This window comes from Chiloscyllium plagiosum, unplaced genomic scaffold, assembly GCF_037043375.1.
Source record: "Chiloscyllium plagiosum isolate Xiang-an unplaced genomic scaffold, Cpla_swu_hap1 HiC_scaffold_15, whole genome shotgun sequence".
NCBI classification, from domain to species: domain Eukaryota; kingdom Metazoa; phylum Chordata; class Chondrichthyes; order Orectolobiformes; family Hemiscylliidae; genus Chiloscyllium; species Chiloscyllium plagiosum.
Genome location: NW_028270153.1, coordinates 66,904,603 through 66,926,831, shown reverse-complemented (window position 1 = coordinate 66,926,831; position 22,229 = coordinate 66,904,603). Strand labels below are relative to the sequence as shown.

The window sequence follows — 22,229 nt, the reverse complement described above, 5'->3', positions numbered from 1 at the left end:
TGGTACTCTGAGCACAGCTATGCCTTTGCCCTGTTTAGAGATGTTGAAGGCATAGGACTCTAAATGCCTTTCGTTTTATTCACTTACAGAACATGGGCATCGCTGGCTGTCTGGCTAACATTGCCTCCCACAGCTGCCTTTGAACTGCGTAGCTTGGTAGGCCACTTCAGCGGGCAGTTGACAGTCAATCACATTTGAGTGTCTGGATTCACATGTCAGCCAGAGCATGTGAGAATGGCAGATTTCCTTTCCTATAGGACATTAGTGAACAATCGGTAATGTTTTCATAGTCAATATTAGATTCTTAATTCCAGATTTAAAAAATAAATTGAAATAAAATTCTAACATCTGCCATGGCAGGATTTGAACCTGGTGCCCAGAACATTTGCTGAGTTTCCTGATTAATCATCCAACAATAATGCCACTAAGCAATCACCTTTCAGAATTGCACAGAATTACCAGCTTCTTACCTCTTTTTCAGGTAACACTGACTTAAAAAGAACAGCTACCTTTTATACATGACAAAGCTCTACTCTTTGTAGCTTTGAGTTTTTAAGCAATACGGTGTTGTTGCAGCAGATGCCCATTCTCTACTATTGCTTGAGACAGTGTAAATCCAGGTGTACCTTAGCGGGGGGGGGATCACACATTGTCATCTGGTAATGATGCTTTATCAATCCAGGTAATAATGGAACAGCTGTGTCTCCATTGGAGCAACAACGTGATAATAAGAAGCCGGGGATTCTTGGCTACCTTGAGGATGTTCCCAGTTTGTTCTGAGAATTATACTGATCTCAACTGGTCAAAGTTAGGGATATTGATCTTGGAAATGTAAGTTTTTGAACAATTATTCTAGTTATAATTTACACTGGTCTAGTATGTTTAATCGCAGCATGGGAGGGACAGATTGCCACTATTTTGCAGTGGACCAGTTAACTCAGGAGAGTCTAACACTACTAAGACACTAAATGTGCAATCATGTAGACAAATAAAAGTTAATCATAGTCTAATTTATAATTGATATGGTTAGTATCCTGCAGTACCCACCAGTCACACTGGGTTTCATAGATACTGGTGGACACTTTGTGATTCCTCCCCAAGACTGCAGGGAGAGATGGGATCTCTTAATGATTTGCCTATAAAATTCACAGCAGCAGCTTGCGTGCTGAGCGCTGTTCTTCTTTTCCACAGATCTGAGAGGTCTTTTTGGCAGTTTAAAGCCAATCATGGGGGAGCAGCACAGTGACTGGTGCCTCACAGTGCCAGAGACCTGGGTTCAATTCCACCCTTGGGCGACTGTCTGTGTGGAGTTTGCGTGTTCTCCCTGTGTCTGCGTGGGTTTCCTCAGACAGTCCAAAGATGTGCACGTTAGGTGGATTGGCCACGGTAAATTGCCCATAGTGTGCAGGCTAGATAGGTTAGTCACAGGAAATGCAGGGTTACAAAGATAAGGTGGAGCTGGTTGGGATGCTGTTAGGAGAGTTGGTGTAGACTTAATGGGCCAAATGGTCTGCTTCCACACTATGGATTCAATGGCAAATTTTATACTGTAGATTGTGGCCATTGAAACTGGACACAGCATGCTGCAAGTTAACTTCCTTTGCAAAAGCAGAACAGTTTGGTGATGGTCTGGAGTTGATTATGCATCAGGTAGGTTAGCAGTTGTATGTTAACTGCCTGGAATATCCTTCTCTTATTGAGAGTTTACATGCACGGAGTACAGCCATTTTAGTAATTGTCAGTACTGGTTCCTGTGTCAGAATGACATTGTTATAATCCCAGTTGATGTCATTACTGAACAAGTCAAATCCCAGAGTGAAATCTGGTTTCATGGAGCATACTTTTTCTTTTGGTTTGTGAAGGTCACTCTCTGTATATATTCACATGATGCTGCCAATGTCTTTGGAAAAAGAAACAAGAAATTGTTACACAAAAAAGCATGGATAATATTTCACTAAACAAAATAAATGCAAATCATTACACTAAACAACAAAAAGACTAGAAAAATTGAAAAATGTCATTACAAACATCAGGAAGGAAGATGAATTCCTTTTATCTCAGCATTTCTCTTAAAGACACTCAAACCGTAGTGAAAAGTCACCCCTACCTCTTTTTGCTCAGCTGGCACAGTGGTAATCCTTTCTGTTTGGAAGCTTTCTTCAGGTTCGTTGGATGCCATTCCTTTCAGTTGCTTTCTGAGATTCTGAAAACAAATTACTGATACAGCTCATTACTACTTAATGTCAATTCCTTAAACTTCATCTTTGTAGGATGTCTTACTCTCTGGCCCCTCCATAACCTTCTCCTTTTGGAGCTTTCTTCTCACCTCCAAGTGCCTTACGATGTCTCTCCAGCCCTGACTGCTTAAACAATGTTAGTAACCATGCCTGTTGTGTCATAGACCTCTTCCCACAGCATCCTCCTTTCTCTCTCCCTCTCTCTGCTGGTGGTAAGCAAACAACTTAGCAATTATCGTCCCAGATGACAGCTGAAATTACATTATGACTTGAAAATGCTGTTTTGACCTCTGGCCTCAAAGGGACTTTTTGACTTTAATGGCCAGATTTCTGTCCATTTTAAAACCCAGATTCTCAAATAATATTCATATTTGTACAGTTGAAGGAGCAGGATATTGGCATTGAGATTTCACCTTCCAGTCAATTGTCTCACGGACAGATTAAGATTAGCGTTTATCTTAAAACTGCTATCAGCTTCATGGAAATGGACAAAGAGTCATAGAGATGTATAGCACAGAAACAGACCCTTCGGTCCAACTCGTCCATGCTGACCAGATATCCTAACCTAATCTAGTACCACTTGCCAGCACCTAGCTCATATCCCTCCAAATCCTTCCTATTCATATACCCATCCAGATGCTTTTTAAATGTTGCAATTATACTAGTTATACTTTGGCAGTTCATTCTGGACAAGTACAGAATGTACTTGTGTGAAAAAGTTGCCCCTTAGATCCCTTTTATATCTTTCCCTCTCACCCTCTAGTTCTGGACTTTTTTTCCCCCACTCAGCCCCCCCCAGCGAAAAAGACATTGTCTATTTACCCTCTCATGCCCCTCATGAGTTTATAAACCTCTCTAAGGTCATTCCTCAGCCTCCAGCACTCCAGGGAAAACAGCCCTAGCCTATTCATTTTCTCCTATAGCTCAAATCCGCCAACCCTGGCAACATCCTTGTAAAGCTTTTCTGAATCCTTTCAAGTTTCACAACATCCTTCCGATAGGAAGACCAGAATTGCACGCAATATTCCAAAGTGGCCTAACCAACGTTCTGTACAACCACTCAATACTCTGACCAATAAAGCAAAACATACTAAACCCCTTTTCATTATCCTATCTACCTGCGACTCTACTTTCAAGGAGCATTGAACCTGCACTCCAAGGTCTCTTTGTTCAGCAACACTCCCTAGGACCTTACCATTAAGTGTATAAGTCCTGCTAAGATGTGCTTTCCCAAAATGCAGCACCTCACATTTATCTAAATTAAACTCCCACCTGCCACTCCTCGGCCCGTTGGCCCATCTGATCAAGATCCCGTTGTACTCTGAGAGACGTGTGAAATGTTTATAGCTGGAATAAGTTCTAACATTACTAATTCTGGCAAATGTATGTTATCACTAATTTTCTAATCATCGATTGGACTATTTGCCTTTAGATGCTTAAAAAAGTTTACCTTCTCTTTATTTATAGTTATTAACGTCTTTATTTATAGTTATTTTAAAATTCACACCTGTTTTCATAATGTTGCCCTTAACCACTCCATTCTCTGAAACCTTCTTCACTTTCACAATACCTGCATTACTGTCATTCTGGCCTCTTCAGTATTCTCATTTCTAATTGCTTCTCCATTTCTGACTGTGTCTTCCACTGCTTAGACCCCAAATTCTGGGATTCTTACCCTACATCTCTTCACTTCACTTACCTCCTTCATGGTATTAATTAAAACCTACTACTTATGAGAACTTTTGATCATTTGACCTGATCACACCATGTGGTTAGGTGTCAAGCTATGTGCATTTTAAATGTACTATATAAATGTGAGCTACTGTTTAATTTTTGTGAACCAATTCTGGTACCAGCTTAATATATGTTGAACCAGTCAATGAATCATCTTAGGCAGTCCCTCTGGATCTGGGATGACTTACTTTCACTCTGGCTTATGGATTCTTAGATGGCTGATGACTCCACAATCTCTGGACTCTACCACGTGAAGGGCAGGTGGTGCTTGAAGGGTTGGGATGGATGACTTGTTTGTAGAATTGTTTGCTTCCCCAGACACCTGAGATCCCTGCCAAGTTTCTTGATGTGTTCAGTGCGTTCCTGAATGAAGTGACTCCAATTTGGTCAATCATAAACCAGTGACTTGTTTGATCTCTTTCAGGATGTTAATGTTTTACTGATTTGGGAGTTGATCACTTGTTTTGGAAGCCCAGTGTCAGGCATATGACATACAATATGGCTTGTGTAAGTGACCTTTTGATGCTGGGCATGTTGATTTGAAAGGGGTCTCTGCTGTTGAGATTTGGATTTGGTGAATTCTGTGCCACTGGCGGTAATTGTCCAGTGCTTTGTGGTATCTGTTCCAAGTTGCCCCTTGGGTCCCTGTTATATCTTTTCTCTTCTCACCATAAACCTTTGCTCTCTAGTTCTGGACTCCTCCCATCCCAGGGAAAAGATCTTGTCTATCTAGCCTATCCATGCCCCTCATGACCTTATAAACCTCTATAAGGTCACCCCTCAGCCTCTGATTTTCCAGGGCAAACAGCCCCAGTCTATTCAACTTCTCCCTGTCTCTCAAACTCTCCAACCCTGGCAACATCCTTGTAAATCTTTTCTGAACATTTTCAAAGTTCACAACATCCTTCCGATAGGAGGGAGACCAGAATTGCACGCAATATTCCAACAGTAGCCTAACCAATGTCCTGTACAGCTGCAACATGACCTCCCAACTCCTATACTGAATGCTCTGATCAATAAAGGCAAGCATACCAAACGCCATCTTCACTACTCTAACTACCTGCAGCTCTACTTTCAAGGAACCTGCACATTAGATTTAGATTTAGATTTCTTGCAGTGTGGAAGCAGGCCCTTCAGCACAACCAGTCCACCCTGACTCTCCGAAGAGTAACCCATCCAGACCCATTTCCCTCTGACTAATGCACCTAACACTATGGGCAATTTAGCATGGCCAATTCACCTGCCCTGCACATCTTTGGACTGAGGAAGCCAGAGCACCTGGAGGAGACCCACACAGTCACGGAGAATGTGCAAACTCTACACGGACAGTTGCCCGAGGCTGGAATTGAACCTGGGACACTGGTGCTCTGAGGCAGCAGTGCTAATCACTGAGCCACCATGCCGCCCAAATTGCAAGTTCTTTGTTCAGCAATACTTCCCACGACCTTCCCATTAAATGCATAAGTCCTACCTGTACTTGTCTTTCCAAAATGCTGCATCTCACATTTATGTAAATTAAACTCCATCTACCACTCCTCACCTATTGGCCCATCTAATCAAGATCCAGTTATACTCTGAGATAACCTTCACTGTCCACTACCCCTCCAATTTTGGTGTTACCTGCAAACGTACTAACTATGCTTTCGATGTTCATGTCCAAATAGTTTATATAAATGACAAAAAGCAGTGGACCCAGCACTGATCCTTGTGGCACACCACAGGCCTCCAGTCTGAAAAGCAACCCTTCACCACCAACTGCTGTCTTCTACCTTCGGATCAGTTCTGTGTCCAAGTGGCTAGTTGTCCTGTATTCCATGAGATCTAACCTTGTTAACCAGTCTGCCATGAGAAACCTTGTTGAATGCCTTACTGAAGTCCATATAGATCATATCCACCGATCTGCCCTCAACAATCCTCTTCTTTACTACTTCAAAAAAACTCAACCGAGTAGGTGTCCTGTCCCTCAGGATTCCCTCCAACAATTCGCCCCCCACCGACATCAGGCTCAGTGGTCTATAGTTCCCTGGCTTTTCCTTACCATCTTAAATAGTGGTGCCACATTAGCCAACCTCCAGTCTACTGGCACTTCAGCTCTGACTATCTTTGAAACAAAAATCTCAGCAAAGGACCCAGCAATCACTTCCCTAGCTTCCCACAGCATTCTAGGGAACACCTGATCAGGTCCTGGGCATTTATCCACCTTTATGCATTTTAAGACATCCAGCACCTCGTCCTCTATAATATGGACATATTTCAAGATATCACCATCTATTTCCCCACATTCTATACCTTCCATGACCCTCTCCACAGTAAAGACTGATGCAAAATACTTGTTTAGTATCTTCCCCCATCTCCTGCAGTTCCACATAGACTGATTTTTGAGGGGTTGTATTCTCTCCCTAAGTTACCCTTTTGTCCTTAATGTATTTGTAAAATCCCTTGGGATTCTCCTTAACCGTATTTGCCAAAGCTGTCTCGTATCTGTTTTTTGCCCTCGTGATTTACCTTTTAAATATATTCCTACTTGTCTCTATGCTTTTCTAAAGATTTGCTTGATCTCTGCTGTCTGTGTTGTGCTGTGGCAGCCAGTTGGAAGAGGACCTTAGTTTTTTTTTGGGGTGTTTAATTGACCCTAGACGTCACTGAGTTAGGATCTCTGGTTTGCTGGTGAGAATCACTGCTTGCATGTCATTGTGGATAAGTAGGTGATGATGACGAGTCTTCAAGGAGAATACCCTGTAACCTTTGTAATTGACAGAGCCAGGAAGTAGAAGCCTGTAATGTTGGTGCTGTTACTGAGATTTTTAAAAATAATTTGCCTAAATAACTATTGGTTCTTAAGCTCAGTTTCACATTAGTAATTTACAAAATGCTAATTTAATAGTGCTGTATCATTCAAGTGGCCAAATCAGATAATTTGATAGTATCAGGCTAGCAGCCAGGTTGACTCCATTCTTGGGTTAAGGAACGATCGCTTAGCAAAGGGAGCTGAGCACTGCAAATAATTGCACAGTGAAATGCGATTATGGAGTTGTTTTGGAAACTGGAATGTGTGGATTGTATCGGAACTTTCAGGTTCTGAGAAGGCTGCTGACTCATTGAGCATGTCATCCCATTACTATGGTATTCACTCTTACTGCTGACTTGTATCATTTCGATTGCTCAGACTGTTACTGCACACTTAACAATTAGGCTTCATTCCGACATGTTGAATGAACTTTTCCAGGATGCCTCACTAAAGTCAGAATGTTTACAACATGGAAGGAGGCCATTTAGCCTGTCATGTTTCAGTGCACTGAGAGAGAAACTTAATTGGTCCCAAATCCTACCTTTTTCCCATAGTCCTGCAAATCGTCTTAATTCAGATAATTATCTAGTTCCCTTGTGAACGCCCTTGATTGAATCCTCCTCCATGACTCAGTCAGTGCATTCCTGAATTGTGTGAATTTTCCTCCTTTTGCCTCTGCCTCTTTGTTCAGTTGTTTTAAAAAAGTGATCTCTAGCTTTTGACTCATGTGCCGATGGAAACCATTTCCTTCCACTTGTGCTGTACGTGACTTTCAAGACATCTATCACTTTGAACTGCTCACAAGTGGGTATTTGATCAGTAAGAATTGAGTAAAGCTGAGAACAAGTAGCTGATGACATGGTAGAAAGAAAAGATTTTGAGAACTTTCTGCAACTTGTGTTTAGGAGGTGAATTGGAGAATGAATGTTGGGAAGCGGAGTGTAAGCCAATGATGGTGGGATTATGGTGAGGGCTAGTCTTAAACCCGGAAGTGCACACTACTTCGATGGCTCAGACTGATGTCATAGAGGATTTTAAATGAAAGTGAAGAGTATCAAATAAAAGCACTGGTGAGGGAAAGGGCAGGATTGTAAAGTTCATCCACTTTGGCTGCAGGCTCTGATTTGATGGGCAGAATTCTAGATCAGGAGGATGGAGCCTGAAAGGAAATTGTAGGTAAAGTCTAGTTAAACTTAACCAAGGTGTTGATGAGCACCTTGGCAAGTATAAAATAGATTTGCACCCGGTACGGAGGAGGGAGGGCAGGTCTGAAGACCTCCTCGTGGGTCTGCTCCTGGGCCTGGCCAAACTGGCCATCAACAGGTCCAGGCAGCGGGCCGTGGAGGGGGTCGTTAGGGCTGACTGCCTGCCCCTCTTCCGCGGTTACGTTAGGGCCCGGATGTCCTTGGAGAAGGAGCACGCGGTATCGACCAACACCCTGGAGTTGTTCAGGGAGAGGTGGGCGCCGCAGGGAGTGGAGTGCATCATTTCTCCCTCCAACTCTATTTTGATTTAGTCCCTACCCTCCCCCTTCACTGTTTTGATCATACAGCACTGTCCTTTGATGTGAAGGGCAGTGTTTGTCACTGGCCACCCAGGTGTTTTCCTGTCTTCCCGGTGGTGGAATTTGAATAAAGATTCGTGCACTTTGTGTCTTTCACTGTGTCTCACACCTGCACACACTCGCCATGGGTGCTGGGGAAAAAAATAAGCACTACCGCACTTAGGTGGTAGTGTGGGGGTTAAATAAAAAAAAAACAGGTGTCTGAATAAAGATTAAAAAAAAAAATAGATTTGGCTCAGGTTATGGAGATGGGAATAAGTGATCTTGGTGGTTGGCTGACTGACTGGTTTTGAGGTTTGTAGCTCAGCAAATGATTGAGTAGAACAATAAGGATGCTGGCTATGGGTTTGAGCCTGCACAGGTAGCTGAGCAACCAAGCCCACGTGCCTTTTGCTTTACCACAAAGTAATTCGGTTCCAATACATCAAAACAGACTAGTGCTCAGATAACACAGCAGTGCCTTCTGGAGATAAGGGTGATGATTAGGTAAAGGTGGGTGTTGTTAGCTCGTACGTGGAAACGAATCTTTCAGGCTGATTGTTGTTGTTGGAATGGCCACTGGTGGCCTGTGCAGGTTGTGGTAGGGAATCCATTGTCGAGTGGCTTGATGGTTTTCGGCTGGCCATAAGTGGGAAGTGAGGGGCTGAAGAGAGCAGTTTCAACAACTTGAGTAGGTGAGGAGTACAGCTGTGTAATTTCTATAATCACAGTATCTTTTTAACTTGAGTAATTCTGCCAGTTGAATGTAGACAGTTAGGTAGAGTCGGACGGAGAGGATATGGGGTTGAACAACAATCAAGACGAGGCTATAAGTTGGGCATAAAGGGGAGTGGATGGGCTGTTTTTGATGTACTTGTGATGATAACGAGAGCAGTGTTGCCTAAGGTAGTGTGTCAAACACTTGTGACGTTGTTGTGAAATCTGATGTACAAAGTTTGGAAACAATTGGAACTGTGGGTGAATCAGAGTTCAATGTTCTTTCACAAATGAGGAAATAGCATCATATAGACAGTGAAAATGTTCTGGATGAACAGATGCATCTGGAAAAATCAATTAATGAAATGGTGCAGAACCTTACCTCAAGTTATTTATTTTTGTATCTGGGAGAGATGAATCACTGTGTTACCACCGGCTGTGGGAGGCTGTATTGTAGCTGAATAAATCAGCGTGTCACAGCCCTTACCCTAGCACCACATCATGGGACTGCCTCTCCTTGTTTGTGAAATGGGCTTGTCTGCTGTGCCAGAATTTTGTCAATGGAGCATTTTTTTTTTATCAAAGTCTGTGATATTTCACACAGCCTTCGCTGAGTGAAAATGTTGATGATCACCTTCTGTCTAGTATTTACTGTAATTATACTTGTGGGCATATTGTTGTTCAGGATGATGTGTTCTGGTACCTGGAGTGTAGGTGGGCATACGTGCAGGATTTTGATCCTAAGAGCAACAGTCAGCTGTTTGGTCCATCAAGTCTGCTCCACCATTCAATGTCATGCTTGATCTGGTTGTGATCTTAACTTCTCTTGTCAATCAAAAATCTCTTCTGTCACATGACCTCTCTTTGTTGTCTGTGCTTCACAACATGCACTGCTGCATAACTCATCCTCACAGTCACCTGCAGACAGCCGTTTGAGTGTGACTTTCTCTGCCCAGGTGACCACAATGATGTTTGTTTTGCTATCATATACTTCCAAGCCTCCCCAGGATGTGCCTGTCACATCAGATAATCCATACTGAAATCAAATCAGTGAAAGTGCTGTATTTCCTCACGGAAGCATTTTCATGACTTTACCAAAGCAAACCACATCAGTTTTTGCTCCACGGCCATTTGCACCAGTTAGGAGCTGCAGCCGTTTTTTTTCTTGGAAGCAGATGAATGATTCATTTTCCTTTTTAGCACAATCTGTTGGTCTTCCACGTGGCTTTCTGGTGCCAGCAATATGTGAGATTTACAGAGCTTATTTCACAATTTGCTGTGCTGGGAATGTAATTTCACAATCTCCACATGGCTGTGGTGCTTTGTGACTGTGCTAGAGGATGTAGTTGTGCCCCTCAAAATCACAACTTCAAGTAAAACCAGTTTCTAGACAAATCAATGTTAAAACTGGAATTCCTCATCACCAAAAAAATCCTTTATCCCTTGTAAATTGAAATATTTTACATTGCTAAGTTCCTACTAGAGTAAATCAAATGACTTTGAAAGCAAAAAAAGTTTTTAATATTAAAAAAAAATGTTTCCACTTTCAGTACGTCCTGCTTGCCTTTTAAATTGCTTCCTACTACTTGATCCTTTTCCCTGACACCCCTATTTGTAGCCAGCCTGTGTGGTGAAATCTGACAGTGAGGCTGAGACACTGCTGCCTGTGACTTGTGGCAGGGACCCTTTATTTAGCAGGCTCCAAACTATCTGTTTAAGCTGTTGTCTGTTTCCGAAGATGTCTTAACCAGTGCATTGTTTTGAGAGGCTGTATGGCCCTTCTTACTGGCCACCGCCACCACCTTCAGGCTCCACATTGCCCGGCTGCAGGACCCAGGCCTTTGTTTTATTTCTGATCAGCACAACTCATGCAAGAAAAAGCTCGGTGTCTTTTCTCTCAAGAAAACTTGCATTGAAATCCTCTCTGGCTGCCCAAAGTCCTATGGAGAATGAAGCTATTCTCTATAACAACCTGTTCTAAGGTGTTATGAGACACCTCTGAAGCAGGTGGGACTCAAACCTAGGTCTCCTGGCTCAGAGGATGGGGCACTACTACTGTATAAAAAGAGCACGCCCTTCTTCTGTCACCTCATGACAGCTTCAAAACCAACTGTATTCCTCTTGAGTGATATTCTTCATCAGTTGAATGGTGTACCCCACGCTGGTCTGAGTGTTGAGAGTCCTTTGCCTTCAATCCTTCAGTCTAGTTTAACTTCAGCTCCCCTGTGTTATTGCACTGTCTGTGAACCCTGTGGTTCTGGGTACTATCTGAAGAGTGAAAGGGGAGCAATAGCTGCCACGTTCAGTCACAGCTAACGTGCTGCCTGCCAAGTGGAGAGGCAAGAACTCCCAAGCAATTGCCTGCCAAGAGGAGCAGCTCCACTGTGTCTGAGAGGTACTGGGGGCATTGTTGGCCTGCAAGAGGGGCTGACAGGCAACAGTTAAAACATTGCCAGGGGCAAGCAGCTGCTCAAACAGGTAGTCTGGAGCCTGATGCGTAAGAAATCCCTGATGCACACTGCAGGCAATGGGCTGCTCCACTCTTGATGGCCAGACATGGGGAAAGTCACAAGGTCGAGCACAGAGAGGGGCTGCCTTGAAGAATGATATCAGTTCAAGTCAGAGGCTGAACCATGCATCCTGCTGGGACTTGACCAGGTGAATGTGAAAAGATGTTCCCTCTTGTGGGGGTCACTCTTCCTGATGAAGAGCTTATGCTCGAAACATCGACTCTCCTGCTCCTCAGATACTGCCTGACTGGCTGTGCTTTTCCAGCATCACACTTTTTGATTCTGGTCACTCTAAGGCAGACACGTGGAAACATTTTTATTTTGAGGGCTGAGTATCTTTGGAATTCCTTTGCTCTAAAGGCAGAATCTTTTTAAATATTTTTAAGACCGATATTACCAAGGTAATGAAAGATTCCTGGGCATCAGGAAATGCAGAGTTTAAGTCTAAAACCAGATCAGACGTGATCTTATTAAATGGCGAAGTAGGCTCAAAGGACTGGTCTACTTTTGTTCTTTATAGGCAAAATACTGAAAATGTTGGAAATCTGACGCAAACACACAATGCTGGAGAAACTTAGTCTGGCAGCATCTGTGGAGAGCAGATGAAGTCATAAAAGTCATACCACATTCGAAATGTTAACTCTGTTTCTCTTTCCACCGATGCTGCCAGACCAGCTGAGTTTCTCCAGCATTCTGTGTCTGTTACTCTCGTTTCTCATTTGTTTATATGGTATCTGAGGAAGAATGTTCTAGCTATAGGTGGAGTGTAACAAAAGTCTACCAGACTGAGTCCTGGGATGGCAAGACTGGCGAATGAAGAGACTGAATCAGTTAGGATTCTCTTCATTGGAGTTTAGAAGAGTGAGGGGGAATCCTGGGGGTTAGTCTCAGAGAAACCTATGAAATTCTAAAAGGAGAAGATGGTGTAAATGCTGGAAGCATATTCTTGTTGTCCAGGGAGTCCGCAACCATGGGTCCCCACCTAAGAATAGGAGGTCGGCCGTTTAGGACCGAGATGAGAAGGAATTGCTTCATCCACAGAGTGGTGTGTTTGTGGAATTCTCTGCCACAGGAAGCAATTGAGGCCAAAACAACTGTGGATACAGAAGATCTGAAGCAAATTGCTGAAGAAACTCAGCAGGTCTGGCAGTTTCTGTGGAGAGAAAGCAGAATTTGAGTCCAGTGACCATTCAGAAGTGATAGTAGCAAGGAATATATGCTGAAGACAGGAGGAGAAAGGCGAGTAGTCCGATTAGATGGAGTTGAAATCCAGTTGGACAGATAAAGGAATGCATGATGGTAAGCCAAAGTAGGAGAAAGGTGTGTCTTAGAGGCTTAGGTAGACGAACGAGCAAGTGTTACATTCCCATGCAACGGCAGAAGGTGTAACGTGGAGGTGCGTGGAGATGCTGGGAGTAGAGGAGGAGTGGACCAGGGTGTCCAGGAAGTGACAGTCCCTGCAGAATGCTAAAAGAGGGGGGGAGGGGAATGTGTGTCTAGTGCTGGCATCCTACTGGAAATGGTAGCTTGTGATTCTTTGGCTGTGGAAGCTGGTGGACTGGAAAATAAAGACCAGTGAAAAGAAGAGAACGTATGAGTGCAGCAAGAACGTGTAGGAAATGGATCACCTACAGCTAAGGGCCCTGTTCCCCCACAGTGGTGGGGAAACATCAAGTGAGAAGAAAGAAGGACATTTGGTGGAGAAAGGTAAACAATATTAAACTGAATCTACCATTGGTTTATTTTTTTTTCATTCATTTGAGTTGTAGGGGTGTCGCTGGCCTGACCAGCATTTATTGCCCATCCCTAATTGCCCAGATTGCAGTGCATTGAGTTCTGGGAAAGGGTGACCAGACCCAAAATGTTATCTCTGATTTCTCTTGAGATGCTGCCAGACCTGCTGAGCTTTTCCAGCAACTTCTGTTTTTGTTCCTGAATTGCAACATCTGGAGTTCTTTCGATTTTACATTGCTATGGGTATGGAGTCGTACGTAGGTCAGACCAGATAGGGTTGGCATTTTCCTTCCCTAAGGGACATCAGTGACCCAGATGGGCTTTTTCTGACAATTGACAATGGCTTCATAGTCATCATTAGACTTTTAATTCCAGATGTTTATTAAATTCAAATTTCACCATCTACCATGGCAGGATTTAAACGCAACTCCCCAAAACATTATCTGGGTCTCTGGATTAACAGACCAATGATGATACCACTAGGCCAACGCCTCCCCTCCATCAGGTTTGAGGAAGGGACACTCAGCCTAAAACATTAACTCTTGATTTCACTCCACAGATGCTGCCAGACGTGCTAAGCTTTTCCAGAATTTCTGTTTTTGTTTTTGCTTTACAACATCCACGGTTCTTTTGGCTTTTATTAAAATGGATTTCATAGCTTTCAACAACACTGCATACTCCAGTAACTTATCCATGGTAAAGAGAAACAGCGTTAAATGGGATAGATTTAAATGCAGACCTCCAAACAAGTTTTTAAATGTATTGAACTTGCCTGAAAATATTGAAACCATTTGCTGCTTTATCACCATCAGACCAGAACCCAACTATTGACACACTTTCACACCCTATGCATGCCATGTTTGACACAGCATTTATCCACTAATCTATCAGAAGAGTTAACTTACATGAAAGCATCAGTGATTCTGTCTGTCTGACTGACAGCGCAGGTGTATATTGTGAATATGGTGCGAGATGGAAGTTGGAAATTGGGCCTACAGGTTTATTTTATATTTATTCTCCAAACACATTCCCAGTTAGGCCAGCAACAAATGGATTGGAGTAAAATTGCGCCCTGCATTTAGAATGATTACCGCTGTGCGTTAAGAGGAACTTGGCTCATTTAAGTCTGCACCAATCCTCTGAAGACATCCCACCCAGCCCCAGCCCCTACCCTATCCTCATAACCCCACATTTACTTGACCCACTTTGCACATCCCTGGAAGCTACAGGGCAATTTAGCCAATCCATCCAACCTGTACATCTTTGGACTGTGGGAAGAGGCAGGAGCACCTAGTGGAAACCCAGGGAGAACATACAAACTCCACACAATCAGCCAAGGCTGGAGTCAAACCCAGGTGCCTGGAGCTGTGAGGCAGCAGTGCGAACCACTGTGCCATCATGCCACCCTTGCCTGACAAGAATCTATCCACTTCTGCTTTGAAAACCTTCCAAGGACTCTGCTTCCACTGCCTTTTAAGGGCAAGAATTCCAAAGACTCTTGATGCTATTGAACAACAGAGCAGGCTTGAGTGGCTGAATGGCCCTAATTGGTATGTTTACAAGAAAGATGTTTTGAAGGAGCATCACCAATTAATGTTCGGCAGTCAGGGACAGATATGGATCAGGCCTCAATAATTTTCACCCCAGTTTGCTCAGACCCCCACACCATTCAGACAAGCAGAGTTAGTAATATCATTCAGAATTTCTGGGACTCTCTTTTTTGCGAGAATGCACTGTGCTGTAGAGATCTGCAGGCTTTGGTACGGGATGTTGCAGATGTACCCTGGCAGGTTATCTGTGCCCACTCTAGTGTTGTCAAGCAGCACATTGGATAGAAAAAGTTAGCAATTATAGCAGCTTTGACATCCCCAGGACATCTCAAAGCAGCTTACAGCCAAATAAATATTTTTGAAGTGCCATTACATGTAATGTCAGAAATGTGGCAGCTAATTTATACACAAAAGGATTCCTTTTGTTTTTCAATAGAATCTCTACAGTGTGGCCCAACAAGTCCACACTGACCCTCCAAAGAATATCCCACCCAGACCCATTTCCCTACTACTCTACATTTACCCCAGACTAATGCACCTAACGCACACATCCCTGAACACGATGGGCAATTTAGCATAGCCAATCCACCTAAACTTCCCATGCAGAGAACATTTTATTGGATTGATACCTGCAAGGTTTGTCTTAAGGGGAAAGGTTGGACAAGCAGAGCTTAGTGCCATAGAGCTTTACTGCATGAAAGGAGGCCCGTCAAAACTGACATGGCACCTGAGGTGGGAATTGAACCAAGGTCCCTTGGTGCTGTGAGGCAATAGTGCTAACCACTGAGCCACTGTTCTGTCTTACGTCAGTGAGACAAATGAGTAAGTAATCTGTTTAAATGATGTTAAACCAAGAATGCTGGGAGAATCCCCTCCTCTTGAATTTTAAACCATGTTTGAGACCTGCAAGGCAAACAGGGTCTTGATTTAATATCTCATCTGAATGGTGGCACCTGCCTTGGTGATGGCCATTTCCTGCAATATTCTGTCATGCTGCTTTCTGTACCAGAATCAATATCTGAATATTTACAAAATCAATTGTACTTACAAATTCGTGTGGAAGTGCAAAATGCCCTGCTACTGATCCAGTCACAATATCAAGTCATGTCATCAAGCATCACTCTTAATTGCAACATTGGCCGATCATCTGATGAAGTGGGATGTATTGAGCAAACGCTGAGCGCAGTGGGTTCAGTAATTAGTCTAAGTTTAATGGAAGTGCCTTGCGTTGCTGTCATATAAGACCAGCAGAACTGTCTTGATGAGCTTAGTGAGCTACTGCTGTCTCTGGTGAACCCGCTCTCTAAGTGATCTATCATTCGATCCTAGCAGTTAGCACCATTAGTTTTATTGCAAAATTTTAGATACTTGCATAGAATAGCTCAAACTGTTTTGCAAAGAAAACAGGTGAGATTGAGGTTGGGGACTGAGCTGAAAATGATGGCTGTGACTTGTTTAGAAGGGATCCTGAAATATCTTGCTGGGCCTGTGAATAATTTGATTTGATTTATTGTTGTCACATGTACTAATATGCAGTGAAAAGTGTTGTTGTATGTGCTGTACAAGCAGACTGTACCATACAAAGTGCATCAAGGTAACAAAACAGTGCAGAATACTGTGTTACAGCCACAGAAGGTGCACAGAGACAGATCAGTGGTAACATTTGAGGTCCATTCAAAAGTCTAATAACAGCGGGGAAAAAGCTGTTCTTGAATCTCTTTGTGCCTGTACTCAAACTTGTATACCTTCCACCCGATGGAAGCACATATGACTGGGGTGAGAGGAGTCTTCAATTACATTGGTTGCTTTCCTGAGGCAAAAGAAAGTATAGACCGAGTCAATGGATGGAAGGCTGGATTGCATAATGGACTGGGCTGGGTTTCACGACGACTCATTGGAGATTAGGGAGGGCTCACACAGCAAAGTTCTGGGATAACTCATGGCAGGGATGAACAAGAATAATTGAGAAACTAATCCTCCTTTGTGTGAGTGGGAAAAACTTCATTTACATTACATGTTGCAAAGATTACAAGTTTTAGATAAAATCCCTCTTGGGAAAACTCAGCAGGTCTCCCTCCACAGATGCTGCCAGACCTGAGTTTTTCCAATAATTTCTGTTATTATTTCTAATTTCCAGCATCTGCACTTTTCTGGTCTTTTGCTCTGTATTCCTATCACCCTGTCTGTAAGAACGTTGTAAATTAATTTTCCCCATTTTTTTTCTAACGTAGTAGGGGCACTTTTCTCTCACTGCCTCTATTCCCAGGCTTTGCCTTTCTGAAGATTGTAGCAGTACATTGATAAAGTTAAAACTGTAGTTGGATTTATTTCACACAGTTGGAAAAAGGAGAAAGTGAGGACTGCAGATGCTGGAGGTCACAGTCGAGAGTGTGGTGCTGGAAAAGCACAGCAGGTCAGGCAGCATCCGAGAAGCAGGAGAATAGACGTTTCAGGTATATATGATGCTGGTATGCTTACAAACATACATGGGGAGATAGAATCTCTTTATCCTTGCAGATTCTTCAATTATCAGCAATTTAACTACACAACAATCAAGGAGCACCAGTTTAAAAACATCAAACACACACGGAAACAGAAATAGCTGGGAAACCTCCAGCCTGACAGCATCTGGAGAGAAAACCGAGTTAATGTTTCAAGTCCAGTGACCCTCCTTCAGCACTTCAACTTCTTTAGCAATTTATATTTTTTGTTTTTGAGTTTCAACATCTGTAATTCTTCGGGGTTGTTTTTAGTTTAAAAATGTCCTCACTTTTGAAATGGAAGCCCAGAAGACGAAAACGAGATTTAACGGTCAGGTCTTCTGAGGAGGGTTTTCTGAAATGTAACTTTTGCTTCACTCTTGAAAAAATAAGGCTTTACTTGGAGAGCATCAAAACAAGTTGTTGCTGCTTAGGCCAGAGATTTCTCCTTTGAAATCTGTTGTCAGGGATTTTGATATTGTCAGTAGATGTTGTATGGAACAGTGCTGATCCCTGAATTGTCTGTGGTTCAACTGAGTTCAACTCTGTTGGAGCCAAATGACATGACACAACCTACTAGGGGGGAAGCTGCTACCATTGAGACAAAGCCTTGTCTTGCAGATAGCCATCTGTCTGTGGTCCATATCTCGAGGTTAAATAGAAAGTTATTAATACATTCTTGTAGGATGGGTGTAACTCCATTGTGCCAGAGTTTCTCTTGGAGTTGATCATTTCTGCAGCAATGAGTGCACAACAGTTAACAATCAAGACCCATCGGATGCTACATGGCTGTTGGTTGTCTTGTTAATGTTGCCTTCAGAATAGCTTAGTACCATTTTCTCACTTTCTCTCTGTACCTTTTTTGATCCCTTTTTAGTTCTAAGAACGATATTCAACGGTCTCAACTACTTTATGTGGAAAAAAATTCTGTGTGGAAATTTCTCCTTATCTCAGTTGTCAGTGGCCTACCTCATTTCATTAAGCTGAGAGCTCTGGTTCTGAACTTCTTGATTGACTGAAATATCCTTCCTAGCTGGACCCCCTTATTCTTCTAAATTGCAGTCAAATTCCAGCCTAATCGATCCAGTCTGTCTTTGTATGTCAGTCCTGCCGTCCCAGGAATCAGTCTGGTAGAAACTTGGTTGCATTCCCTCCACGAGGAGACCAAAACTCTGCACACTACTCCAGGTGGGCTGTCACCAAGGCCTTGTCCAGTTGCAGCAAGGCATCGAGTTCTCTTGCCATGGAAGTCGACAAAGGATTTGCTTTCTTCACAGCCTGCTGCACCCGTTTGTTTAAGTGTTCTGTATCGCCCAGTAAATAAAATCTCAACATAGAGGGATTGGTTTCACAATCTTCAATTCCTCATGAAGTCTTAGCGTTACCTGTACAGCAACACTTTGTCAATAGTTCACTGTTTGCTTGGTTGAGCTGGTTCTGCCTTGTGGTCTTTGAGTTTTAGAATTAGTTCTCACAATACTTTTGAATGTCTATTTTTTTTAAAAAAAAGAAAATTGTTGACAACTTTGCAAAGAAGGAGAGAGAGAAAAGATTGTAGCTAACTTCAAAGTTTCTTTGCTTCTCTATCTCACAGGCTGTTTAAGCTGCACTCTGATCAATCAGAGGTTTGTTGCTGTACTGAGCATTCCTGGACCCATAACAAATAGCGCTACTTTGTCCAGATTTGTTGCCTCTGAAACGTAATGCTGGTCCGTATGCATCCGTTACCTTTACTTGTTTTCCCAAAACTGCAAATAAATTCTGTGTGTTCTCTCCTAAAACAGTGTCCGTTTTTCAGATTTTCAATCCATAGTCCCAAAAACAATAGAGATGTGGTCTCTTACAGTTGTCTCACTGTCTGTATCTTTGTCTAATACAGAAGTGAGTGTCACAAATGTGAACACTTTAAAGATTTCAAAGTCCAGACCTATGTCTGACTTAAAAGTTGCAAGTGTTAACTGCATTTACCTAAAACTTAAAGGACTGAATATTTAGCTTCTCTGTGCAATTCTGTATGTAGACATATGGGCTAGGTTGATATTTCAGTGCATTATTGAGGCACACTGCCTGGCTGTCTTCAGGTGGGTTTGTTTTACTGTATTCTGTGTGGTTTTATCTGATAAAAGTTACATGATGTCTCTTGGCTGTGACTACAGGAAATAAGAGTACCATTGCAATTTGGGCATTTCATTTACAGATTAATGAGGCTTTAAAGGGCTTTCAGTTTGACTCACTGCAGATTGGAACCAGTACGTTGCTGCTGCAATTCATACATCTCCCCAGTGGTATAATACTGGGTGTGAAGACAGTCATTATAGATCTACAGTGAGTAATTTTGTGGAAGAACATAATACAATAGGAGATGCAATAGGAATTGGTTCATTATGCAGTGGGATATTTAGGAGGTGCTAAGTGTTAGCAAAGATTAATAGTGGGACATTAGGAGTTCGGGCAAGAGGTATTGGAGAGAGGCCATAAAGAAGTGTTTGTTTAGCTCACTGCAATTTATTGTGAGCCCTGATTTGGGGTGTGTCCTGATTTTACTGAAAGAGCAGAGGAAATTCCTGAAAGTCGTCTTAATAACCAGAGAAATATTCGCACGTGGTCCTGCTGATGTGAAAGTTCCAAGAAAGGCTGTTTGTTCCAGCACCGTGACTGGTATCAGATGTGCAACAGGCCAACTCCCAAAAAGGCTCACCCAATTCTGTCCTTCTGCTATCGGTTTCCTCCAGACTGCTGTTCTGGCTCAGATATGGCATGCCAGCTACAAAGGGGAGACAGCTGTATTGCAACACATTGGCCCTTCATGATGATTGATTCTACCTCGCTGGCTTACTAATGGTGGGAAGGCTCCTGATTGCTCAGCAAGCTAATCCGCTGAGTAATGCTACACCAGTAAGATGCTGCTATCAGTCCCTGTCTGTACTCAGAAGATTTATAACATGGATACAGTTCATTCTGACCATACTTGATCATGTTTCATGTGCCTTTTTGACTGTCCTTTCTTCATTTCACCTGATCAAGATACCCTTCGTACAGCATCTTTGTAGATGTAATCATGGTTTCTCAACACTGAAAGAGACTCTTCTACCTGGGTCTCTGGATTAACAGACCAATGATAATACCACTATTTACTTGAATTACATTTTCCAGCATTTCGCCAGTAGCCTTGTTTGTTACTGCATTTTGAGTGGTCATCTAAACACTTCTCAAATGTTGTGAAGGTACCAGCCTCTGCTGCCTTTTCAGACTCCCCCACTGCCTGCAACCCTTCTCTTGACCAGTTCCCCGATTCCTTCCCCGGCTTCCTAAAGTTGCTGGGTGACTCCATCTAAAATCATGCTGTCCAAGTAATGTTCAGTCTCATGTATGCACCACTGTCCTCAAGCCTCTGGTCAAGCTCATAAACCAAGCGCTCAAGCTATTCAAATCATTGGCACTTCCTACATATGTGGTTCTCCAGACTGCCAGGAGCCTCTAAAATCTTCCATAAACTGCAAGCCTGCAACATGGGACAATGAGCTCCTCTATTTTATCTTTAGTTAAAATATTTATCGTAAGTTTAAACCAATTAGTAAGTTGCTTAAGTTTCCTTCTGTAAAGAAGCTTAAGCTCTTCCCTTTCCTTAATGCAACTTAAAGTATCTACCAATCATCGCTCATGTCACTTTAGTCAGCCATTTTGAATTCTGCTGCTCTGACCTGAGCTTGATTTGAGCCATGATTCTCAGGCACTTATTGAGAATCTCCACTGCTGCTGCTACTCTGACTTCAAGAAGTGAGGTTGCACCAAGATTTGAACTCTGTCCAGAGTGCTCATCAACAAATCATGGAAACCACAGTCTCCCTTGTGAAGCAACTCTAGTTTGCTGCAAACACTTGTTGCAGAAGTTTAAAAGTTTTTGAACAAGTTTTTCCGTTTCTGTTAGATTTATTAGTTTATTTATATTTGCTTGGTTGACTCTTGAATGACTGTGATTCAACCAACCCTTCAGGCAATATGTTCCAGACTTGTGGTTTCCTCTTACTGTCGCAAGGTCGGCATTATCACAACTCGTGATTAAAAAGTATTTCTATAATCTATTCAGAGACGTTATGACACACCTCCAGAGCAAGTGGGACTTGAACCCAAACCTCCTGGCTCTGAGGTAGAGACACTGCCACTGCCCCACAAGAACTCTTCGACTCTTGCTGCATTCCAGATTGATTTGATTATTTGAATGAGTTAATTGACTCTTTATTTCTCCAATTTTGGACTCGCCCACAAAGGAAAGGATGTATTTTTGATGTAGAGTAAAAAAGGAAAAGGACGGTTTTAAAACAGTATTACTCCATGTTTTGAAAGGAAGTAATCTGTCAGGCATTGTGAGCACTGTACTGTTTCAGCAGTTGTAGGAGAAGGTGCAGACAAGCTGGACCAAGGATGTACATAAATCGATTTGAGCAGGCAACAAGTATCTGACTGGTCTGTAGCCTTAATGATCGTTATGACAATGGCTGCTTGCCAGTCAACAACTATCCGATTGAATCGCAGGTAATTGAACAGTTTGAGTCTGGAACAAGGCGAACAGAGAAGCCTTTAGATCTCCGTCAGCTCAAGAGCTCTTTCTGTTCTCAGCAGTAAAAGCCACTTGAAGCCTGATGAATACAAGTTTAGTTTTCAGTTGCTGTAAGCTATGGCTTTTTAAAATCAGATATTTTTGTAAGTGTGAGCCAGTCATCCTGTGCTCCTGCAAATATGTGGAAGTATCTGGAGAAGGAAGACCATGAAGCAGCGTTCAGCAAAAGAATTATCTCTGATCTGTCAACAGAAACCAAGCTGCCTTCCCTGCCTTTTCCTCACCTATAAACACCCATTTAATTTTCTGCTTGTGTGTAAGGGAGAGTTTATATAGGATTAGAGTTTTAACTTGTAGTTATTTGCTGACTGTTCACAA

At 42.7% G+C, this 22,229-nt stretch overlaps 1 protein-coding gene across 2 annotated transcripts in view; it reads left to right on the top strand.

Moving 5' to 3' along the window:
- The window catches only part of bcl2l1 (BCL2 like 1), a 33,626-nt gene that overhangs the window by 5,526 nt on the left and 5,871 nt on the right, over positions 1 to 22,229 (top strand). Inside the window, exon 2 of one of the 2 annotated variants that reach the window (XM_087995008.1) lies at positions 17,151 to 17,266. The exons of the other annotated variant lie outside the window; for it this stretch is intronic. Within the exon in view, the coding sequence (XP_087851134.1) occupies positions 17,151 to 17,266 (116 nt within the window). The remainder of the gene's footprint in view (positions 1 to 17,150; positions 17,267 to 22,229) is intronic. 2 annotated transcript variants of the gene reach the window in all.